This window comes from Melanostigma gelatinosum, assembly GCF_949748355.1.
Source record: "Melanostigma gelatinosum genome assembly, chromosome: 2".
NCBI classification, from domain to species: domain Eukaryota; kingdom Metazoa; phylum Chordata; class Actinopteri; order Perciformes; family Zoarcidae; genus Melanostigma; species Melanostigma gelatinosum.
Window position 1 is genome coordinate 8,519,346 of NC_136635.1, and position 10,673 is coordinate 8,530,018.

Here is a 10,673-nt window from a genome sequence, read left to right on the forward strand (position 1 = left end):
GTGTGTGTGCGCGTGTGTGTAAGCAGTTACTAGGGTGTCGGTAGTGTGTGCGGTGTGTTCACAACAAAAGCTGCTCTTTTGTCGGCCCGGCCCAAAATCCACAGCTGCCTCAAGCTGCGAGCACGGCATGGAGGCTTCATAATAGTCCGAGCCCTGCCGCCAGTACTCCTCATGAGAGACACGGACTCAGTAACAATGACACAAATGAACACACACAGATACACACAGGGAGTGACACAGACTCAGTACTGACACAAATGAACACACACAGATACACACATCCTGTATTCAAGATGTAATCAAATATACGAGGAACGATGCAGTGAACATCTTTTCAATCCATGTTTTTACTGTTCCGTTGCACTCTTGTCCTCTGCTCTTTCTCAATTTAAAGATCAATTAAGCATCATTGTTCGATCAAAATGATGACTTCTACATATCGATGAGCTGCTTTATTGCTCAGAGTTGGATGAGAAGATCAAGACGACTCTTCTCCGTGTGTGAAAGTCCCGTCTGTAGCTTCTGTACTGTGACGGGTTCCTCAGTGAAACCAAACATTTGAGCCGTGTGCAGTCACAAGAGGGATTTAAATCAGATACTTCCCATTGGATTGGGCCGCAGAAAAAAGTGGGCGGGCTTAGAATGTAGTGGGATGTGGAGCTGTGGCTTCAGCCCACCAGCACCTGTAATGCTCACTCATTAACATGGTTTGTTTAAATCATACAAACACTCGGGTAAAAGCAACATGTTGTAATTCTACAATGGTTATGTGTACACTACATGTTAGCTGGTGGACTTCAGAGGTGCAGGTGGATTTTGTTGGAGAGTCACGCTAGCTGTTGGTCAGTCTCACCGGCTTCTGACTGCAGCCTTACATTTATCAGAGAGATATGAGAGCGGTAATGATCTCTGGCTATTGTATAACATCACAGAAGTAGCTCTTTGTAAAGACGAAGGCTCGTCAGCGCTGCCAATCCCACTGAGACTCCTCCAGCTCATGGGCTGACTGCATGTTGCAAAATGGCAGAGAGCCGCAAATGAGGAAAACAAGCGAGCGCTGAAGAAGCCAACGTCTAGCGATCCAAAAAAAAAAGACTTTGATGTACTTCTCAAGAGTTGGCCGGCTGAAACCGGGGCAAACGCCAGTGAATATTGGATTTACTTTTGACAGGTGTTGAGAAATACAACTCCAGATGTATCCGAAATGGAATTATACATTAAATTAAACTTGGAAGTGACCTTTGGTTTTGGGCTACCATTGTAAATGATCCTGGTTCACAACCTTTCTTTGGAAAGGCCTGAAGAGTTTATTTGAACTTCTTCTTGTACTGTAAAGGTGTAACTGCCTCATTTATAATAACTTACACTGAAAGCATTGGATGGTTGGAAACTCTGAACTCATCACATCATGAGAGATATTGACAAATATAGACAAAGTACTGTTTCCATCATCATAACTCCTGATATTGGTGTGTGTGTGTGTGTGTGTGTGTGTGCGCAGCGCCAGGAAGAAATGTAAATATATCTGTAGTTCATTTAACTTTGATTATTTGTCTGAAACAACCAGATATAAATCATATTTGTGTTGTTTATGGACACAGACGTGTGTATATGGGACCATCTCATTCAGAGGCCGCCATTATCAACCATAACAGAGTAATAGCACAGAGCTCTTGATTCGATGGCATGAGACAAACAACAGTGGAAGGAAAATACGTTTCCATCAAAGGCTGCCGCCGCTGCTGGTTAAAAACAATGGCAAACGTTTGCTGCTCTTTTCCCCTGGAACGAGTGGAAACGGACTCTCTGTGTCATCTTTCCGTACAATTAAGGTCTTAGAGAGTGTAATGCAGAGGCCTTGGCAGCCTGCTGCCTTCCTCTTTGGACGGAAGGAGGGGAAGCCTGGAAATCCCTCAGCGTGGGATGAGAGCAACATATCGACTTGAAGTTCATGAGTCTTATTATCAAATTATAATGAACATTTAACAGCGCCGTCTTCAATTTCGCCCAGATTTTTGTTTGTTACATCGTGTCAGAGTTGATTTTGTGCTCGTTGGCCAAAACCACCGAGTGCCAGTGTTTGAGTGGAAAATGAAAAGCAGGCACATCTCTCATCCCGGTGCAGTGAAGTAGATTTCACTCCCTCTGCCGAACGTACAGCGGCTGAAACGTGCTGATACCAAGTTTACATGGATGAGTCGCCTCAGCTGCTCTCCAGAAGATACTCTTTAAACTCTACTCTTAAGCTAATGATTAGGTGATCGACGGATATTTATTTTTCATAGACCGTTGGAGTTTGGACTGACAGAACAAGCGATTATGAAGACACCTCAGGCTTTTTCACTATTTTATTGACCAAACAATTATTTCAATAATGAAAATGATGGTTGGTTGCAGTTCTCCTGCTGTATATTGTCCTCATGGAACATGAATAAAGGAAAGATTAACCAAAAGGAAGAGAACAAATCTATTAACTTCCATGGGTAAGTGACCACCACCCATTAAATGACTGGAAGAGCATCATGCCCTCTGCTGATAAGACCTGCAGCATGGACCACTATTAACCATCGTAATGAGCTCTGCCCATCTCCCCGGGCGGCCGTTTGGGCTCCAGTGGTTTCCTCCCTAAAAGCCCGGTCCTGTGGTCATCTGCTGAGTGGAGCCGCTATGCCGTGTCCCCGGTCCAAAGGCAGGAGGAGAGGAGAGTCTTTCCCATCGCTTGTCAGATCACAAATGGGAAATCCAGCGATGACTCACAGAAACGAGGGACTTTGAGAAACTGACTTTCTAAAGATCGATGTGCCGTCACCGACTCTCACACACTCACACACTCACTCACACACTCACTCACTCACTCACTCACTCACTCACTCACTCACCCACTCACTCACACACTCACTCACTTACTCCAAAAGCAGAGTTGAACGAGTAAACCAGAGAGAGCTTTACTGAGCCGACCTGGGAGATTTCAAGACAAGTTCCATCAAATGACCATTTCTTTCCACTGTGTGTGTGTGTGTGTGTGTGTGTGTGATTTTCTCTTCACGTTTCCTCTCATACCTGGGGCTCTGTGACGACGTGGACTGTGCATGTCATTACAGGGACCTGCGAGTGGAAACTGTGCTTTGATATTCCCTCTTGCAGGCAGAACGTCTTGCCTCTTTTTCTTCCCTTTGCACAAATGTTTTTTTCCGTCGTGCCATGTTGTCTTCATTTACTGGACTTGTGTGCTTCATCTGCTCTGCCAGAGGAATGTTTTCGAAGCCCGGGTCAGGGAACTTTTTTCAATGTGTCACAGAGGGTTATGATAATCACCCAGTTTCCATTTCGACAGGAGACATGTTTATCGTATCTGCTTCTGTTTTGCATTATGGAAATATTGTTCATATACCGCCCTTTGACATGCACTTTAGAAATGGAGCCGTGAGATTACCCAATCACAGTGGCGAGACCTTAAAGATTAAAGAATCTCCCGACGTTAATTCGTTCAGCATATGTAGATCTGACAAAACGTTTGTTTCTCGAGCAGCGATTTCTTTTTTTAAAAGCTGCACAGACTGACCTCGTGACATATTCTAGCCACACTGTGGGAGGTGTGTTTTTGGGCATACATTGCGCATTAAAAGCCATCAGCACGGAAGGGAAGGATCCATCTGATATAAGCCTGCGTGAGAGCAGCAGCACTAGTAGTAGTATTTGTAGTAGCAGATGTGTATTTTGACGAGGGAGCCCCCCCTCCCAGTCATATGCAGAGGATCTCCCTTCAGAGTCACACTAACGATGGCAGGCAGCGCTGAATCACCGGCGTTCTGTTGCACTGTCATCACCAATACCAGTAAACCTGAGAAGACACTATCGGCATGTGAAACTGCTCATCGGCCGGGCTCCACTCAAACCTTTCGCTTCTGGGTTATTGATGTGTGAAGCATAGATCACTGCTCTCTGATATGGGAACATGAAGCCTTGCATTATGTAAAATAGTTGTAAAATATCGCTTTATGTGAAATCAAATGTACTTTGTGTTTTATATTTTTTGTCTTTCGTCCACACGCTTATTTTTCCCGTAAGGAAAACAAGAGAAAAATAAGGTCCTCCTACTTTCCATTGACTGTTTTGAGACTGAGATGGAAATTGACTTCCAAATCAGGTCGTCCAGGTTTACATCGAACGCAGCTGTGATATCCAGAGTGAAGCCGAACGAAAAGTGTTTGTGACAGAATGTGTGGGGAAACCTTTTCCAAATACCAAAGCCGAGTGAATCAAATTGAGAGTAATTAGAGGAACGATGCGCTTGATAAATGATGACGTCGTGGGTTTCCAGATTGTTTCATGCAAAGTGATTTATCAGCCCATAGGTTGATGTTTGGCCTCTGCAGCGATCTAAGCGGAACAGCGGAAAGTGATGTGCTTTCTGCAGACGCCCACTTGATGTCGGTCTGTCGCGCTGCGCACCGTGCTGTTCATATTGCTGTGGTGTTAGATTCACTCCCATCAATCGACACAGCTACCAACAGAGTTCACCACAGAACATTTCAGCTGTGTGCGAGTCCAAGACGTCATGATGTTTTATACATTTGCTCTGCGTTAAAATGAGTCAAATATAGAATATAAGAGTGAAATATGAAACCTTTCTCAGCCACATTTCACTAAATGGGTGTGGAGCTCGGACAGAAGAAGCCCAGCTTTCATCTGTATGTATGCATACAGCTGCTCTGACGCTCCTGTGGCAGCACTGAGATGCTCTTTATTTCGAGCACAGTTGCACCGCTCGTCTTTTGAAAGGCCACGCGACCTTTAAAGGAAATCTGTAGCCCTCCATCACAGTTTCATTTCAACGATGGAATAGTCTGACAAAATCAATACACTGCCCGACTTGCTGTATATTGTACCTCAGTGTTATATACATACAAAGGTAAATGTTTGTTTTGATAGTCACCGCGTCGTCTCATAGGTGCGTGGTGGTGCTGCGAGTGTGTGTGTGTGTGTGTGTGAGAACATGGTTGACATGGGAAAGGAAGAGCCTCCCACGCTAACAGGATGATGTGAGTGATGGTGGCCAGACACAAAAGCAAGCAGCAGAAAACACAAATACAACAGAATGCACGAAATTCAACCTGCTGGTCCCGTGACAGAGGCCGTAAAAAAGAAACGAGGTGTTTAATGGACATGTGTGCAGTTAATACACAAGAGAAACACACCGCAAGGGAACACCACAATGTGAGCATCGTTATTTATTTGTTTTATCGACGAGCATTCATGTCACTTTGTCTGTCGTTAAATTTAAAAGATGGTTTCTTCATGAAACGCTTGGCTTAGTTCACTTTCTCATCGTGGACTGAGTCATCTCCTGCCCCCCTTGTTTTTAAATCAAGTTACAGTAACGTGGTTATTATGGACTGGGCATTGTGTGCGTCGTGTGGAAGAGAAGAGCTGTCATGTACAGACAAGTCGGCATTCTAACTCTCCCAGTGTCAGACTGGGCCAGACGTCTCTGCTGCACACCCTCCCAAACCAGTTTGCCCCGCCTGCTGTGTCTGACCCGTCAGCGTCACCTTAAGAACACCGGAGAGAGGAATCACACGGGGGACTCAACGGGGCAAAAACACTTTCATTACAGTGGAAAGAAAAGAGCGCTCGCTTCACATGTTCCATGGGTTTCACCAGAACACTTCTCTGTCTGTCCTTGTGTCTTTCCTCACCACGAAGTATTTGAAGATGATTTACTTCACGGCTGCACTTTGTTTTTTACTGGCTCCCTGCTGTGTCTCCTGTGGTCCCAGTGTGAACACTGAATGGAGGCAGCAGGTGTAAAACAATCACAAAATCAGGCTTTAACTGAGTCAGTGGATTAATAAACCACCCCCGGGCTCCACAGTGCGTTGGTTTTACTCGGCCCCCTTTACACCTAGCTCTAATGCAATACCGGACAGCACAGGACCGTGTCTATATGTGGTAACTGACATCTCTTAGACTCAGACTATGGTCAGAAATAGCACATTTATTAACCTCTTTAAACGGAATAGTTTCTCTCTTTTGTTGTTGTGAGGTTATATCTCGCGTCAGAGCTGTGACTGTGTGACCTTTGGGTCTTCCAGTTTGTTTGAGTTTTTCCACTTTGAGCTCTTTGCTGGTCGAGTTTGACGTCTCAAAACTCAGCGTGGAACAACACCGCCCTCTGCTGGCACGGAACGCGTACTTCAACTGATCTTCCCACCAGTGATGGGCAGATGAAGCCAGCGGAAAGATTCCGATTTTTTAAAATCGTCCTCATCTGTCATTTTCCCACCAATGTGTGTCTCACTTGAATGCATGTTTTAGCTTCAAAACTGTTGAATCCAGTGCTTTGATGTTTTGACTCGCGTATAAAAGATGTTTTATTTTTCTCTCCACAGTGAATGAAATCATCGGCAGAGACATGTCCCAGTCCCCCAGCAGCCACGGCCCCCCATCAGCACATAACCAGTCATAGCCCAGCCCACACTCAGGCCCTGACATAGCCTTTTGGGTCATGAACCACCTCCTCAAGCTCTCGAACCCCAACCCCGGGTCCTGGTGCTGGTACTGGACTCTGGTCCTGTTTGTGATGGGACAAGAGTGCAGGGAGAGATGAGAAAGGCCACGGTCGAAGACAGAATCCGGTTGCAGATTCTTGTTGAAGCCTCGTGGACCTGCTATACCACCAGCCTCACAGGAAGACACTTTGATTTCTCTTATTTAGAGATATAGATACAAACCCACACAGATTAAAGAGAACATGGCCATGTCAAGTTACAGCCAGGTTGAGATGGTTGGAGGATAAGATGTGACCCGCCCCTCTTCATTCGGTGTGTCAAAGCACCGCTGTCTTCCTGACCAATCAGCTCTCCAGGACTATGGAGCAGTCGCTCTTTCAATAACTCTCTGCGGTGGCGGCCATGCAGCCGTGTCTGTTGTCGTCCCTCTCTCACCAGCATAGACCTTCATGAATGAAGACGTCTTCAGAGATTAGGAATAAGAATGAGAAAACTGCAGGAGTGCACCGTGCTCTCACAGCAAGCCTGGAGCTGGGGATCCAAAACATCTGGACACTAAAACTCTACAAAACACCAGCAAAAGTGTGGTGCGGCAAAACCAATTGACACATGAAAGATGAATTGTTATTTGTAAAATTGTGTTCCCACATTCAGATCAAACAACATTGAAGGATCAGAATCTCAATTATGATCAATTAAACATTATTATCTGGCTGAACTTTCCAATCAAATCCCAGTTTGTTCCTCGATCGCTTCCCTTTTTAGATGATGACATCATTCAGGTCTTGGAGTGCAGGGACCCGGCAGGGGAGGTCGTGCTCCTCCGACGCTGGTCTGGGATCTGCAACTTGCAACATTCCTCAACTTTTAGTAACCTTGCAGCTGTGTAGATATCTGTACATGAATCGACTCCTCTCTCTTTTCCTTCCTCTGTCTATTCTCCCTCTCCTGTATCTCTTCATCTTCAAGTTGAACAAATGCCTTATTAACACTTAGCAGCTTTGAATGGTAGCTTAAGCTTTTTTGTTGTTGTTGATTTGCACAGCTGGCTTTGAGTGTGATGATGATATTGTTTCAGAAAGATGATTTTATGAATCCCGATGAGTGATGAGCGGGTTTCAGGACTGAGTTAGCCCTCTAATTTCTCTTCAAAGATATTTGAAGATGCTCCTCACGTTACAAGGAAGTGGTTTTATTCATCCACAGACGGCCCTGCCTCTGAAATGGATTTTCATGCAATAACTCCCCAAATCTCCCAGAGGCCCAAGTGTGCCTTCGACTTCCTAACAGCCACCATACCTGTGATGGTATGACAGAAAATGATCTGACTAAAGTTTTCAAAGTATTTTGTACCTGAAGATGTTTATATATTGCATATATGTATCGTTGTCCCCTCTTTAATGAACAAGGTAAAATCCTAAAGTCCAGCGAAGAACATCTGGATGCACTTTCCCTGTTTGCAACAATCAACGTTTGCTGTCCACAATCAAAATCCGTAACAGTGTCCAGAACGGTGTCTATTCACAATGATGCATTCAGATATGCAGTCAGCAATAACAAGGAGAGAGCGTCTCCGGGCAGGTTTCAGGCGTGTGTGTGAACAGACAAACTTCCATTCGGCTTTTCCATTTTGTTTGCCTTAAGCGTGACAATGATGCTCCTGCATGTGAGAGCTGAGGAGTGTTGCTCGTGATGGTTTTGAAGTCAGTTTCCAGGTGAAAATGATTCTGCTATGCATTATAATTCTGCCTGATGCCTTTAAAAATGAGGAGGAAAAGAAAAAAGACAAAAAACCCAAACCCTTGATGCCTCTAGAAGTAGACTGTAGACTTGTTGTAGATGCTTTGGTCCGTTCTGTTAGCATCTTGGAGCTGTCCGTCAGCCAATCGGCCTTGTCGAGGACGCAGCGTGAGCATCTTAATAGGGTCAGGTGTGTGTGTGTGGATGTATGGTTGGTGTTTGTACCAAATATGCTGTACAGAAGACAGGAATTTCAAGAGTCCTATTTTCAACAACAGAAGCACACACACACACATGTATCGAGGCTATGCAAACTATAACAGCAGCAGATGTGAGATGACGTTGAAAATGAAAAAAGGAGATTATAAACTATCAGTAATGTTGCTTATGAGCTTCACAGACAACATGCAGATGAGAGTATCACGATGTAAACTGTTAGGATGCCTTAACGCTTGTTTGAAAACCAGTTTGTCAGTGTGTCTGTATGCTGTTCTGGGTTGATTTTTTTTTCCATGACTAAAGACATAAGTCGGTAACTATTATTATTATTATTTTCCCGTTTGTATTTTTTTGGGGGGGTGGCTTTTTTTTTGCATATAAAGCTGGTGCTGCAGCTTGAAAGACTTGAGTTAACGAAAAACTAAAACAAAACCAGCAGCGGCAGTAAACTCTGACTGCCGTCCTCGTCTGTCACAACCAAAGAGCGAACAATACGTTCCCATTTTACATTATGGTAAAGCAACCAGAGACTGTACAACTCTATTTTTGATACTTTGAAATGGATGTCATTCCTAAAAGGTTAGGGACATGTATGAGTGTTGATAATATATATATGTGTATATATATATATGTATGTATGTATGTGTATGTATATGTATATATATATATAGATGTGTATATATATATGTGTATATATGTATATACATATATATGTATATACATATATATATATGTATATATATATACATATATATGTGTATGTATATATATATATATATATATATATATACATATATGTATATATATATATATGTGTATATACATATATATGTATATACACATATATCTATATATATATATATACATATATATGTATATATATATACACATATATATATACACATCTATATATATATATGTGTATATACATATATATATATATATATATGTATATATATATATATATGTGTATATACATATATATGTATGTTTTGTAAAATAAAAGGGAAATACAGGTTTAGCTGATGTTTACCGAGCCTTGTATTGTCATTTCTTGTATATTTTGTATGTTAACATTTTTGTAATTTTTAAGACTGCAGTGCTTTTTGAAATTATTCAAAGGGAATACCTTGCATCATACTGTAGGCTCTAAAGTAGTGTATATCAATAAAACAGAAAACTCAGCTATGGCCTCTTGTCACTTTCTTCCATATCTTTGATTTTATATCGCTACAGTTTGTGCAAAGTTGGGTCAATAAAAGGTGAGTTCTGAGTTGGATCATCTTCAGTAGTTGGTTTCTATGAAACGGATATAATGCACATATAGAATATAGAAATGTCTGATTTGGCGCCCTCTAGTGGTACTATCAAAAGACAAGTAGCTGCAGACAGCAATGCAAATGTCTTTAAATTCTATTGTGTGTCTCTTAAACTGTCAATGACAACTTTTTCCCTTTACAACTAGATTACTGTAATCCCTTTTAATGCCACCCACACTTCCACCAGCTAAAAGTACACCACAGGACGGGACCGGACAAAAGGAAGAACTGAGCTATGAATCTTGGTTATCTCTAAAGTGCTGATTGGCATGAACGTGTTTTAATCACTGGCTTAGAAGAGTTGCAAACACCTCACGCCACATGATACTACTAGCTGACAGCGAAGCTACGTTGTTTTCTGGCTACGGTTGTGGCTTCTCTAATTGTACAAGCTTTTGTACCAGTTGCACCTGTTAAAACAAAGACTTAGCATGCCATTTTGGTGCCACAGACGTGCATAAGCATGCCTACTTTGATGCCATGAAGATAAATGTTCTTGGCTGTTGTGGGGGAATATAGGATTTCCGCTGAAATGTCTCCCGGTTTATCTCTCAACTAATCCGACTGGTTGAGCTGGAAAGAATGGCATCACTTGAGGACGGAGACATTGAGAATTACTCTTAAGATTTAGGAGATTCCAATGAGTGAAAGGAGGCGATGAGACAAAAAGCCTTGCATTCACTGCAGTCTACTGGCCCATAGCGAGCAGAGATGGGAGTGTCAGGGGTAACAAAACAGTGCATTCTGGGAACCAGGCCAAAGACCAGGCCAGTAAGAACCTGTGAAGTTAATCACAACTCCAGATTGTATGATGTTGCTCGCGCCAGATTTTATGTCAATATCAAAGCCGCTCATGGATGAAAATATAGACACGCAAAAGAGT

The 10,673-nt window shown here is 42.9% G+C and overlaps 1 protein-coding gene across 2 annotated transcripts in view; it reads left to right on the forward strand.

Moving 5' to 3' along the window:
- nfatc3a (nuclear factor of activated T cells 3a) overlaps positions 1-9,053 on the forward strand; it is a 50,826-nt gene extending 41,773 nt beyond the window's left edge. For both annotated transcript variants that reach the window (XM_079287735.1, XM_079287736.1), the window contains one exon: positions 6,393-9,053. In XM_079287735.1, coding sequence (XP_079143861.1) covers positions 6,393-6,469 — 77 coding nt within the window. In that variant the 3' untranslated portion in view covers positions 6,470-9,053. The remainder of the gene's footprint in view (positions 1-6,392) is intronic.
- The last annotated feature ends 1,620 nt before the right edge of the window (positions 9,054-10,673 follow it).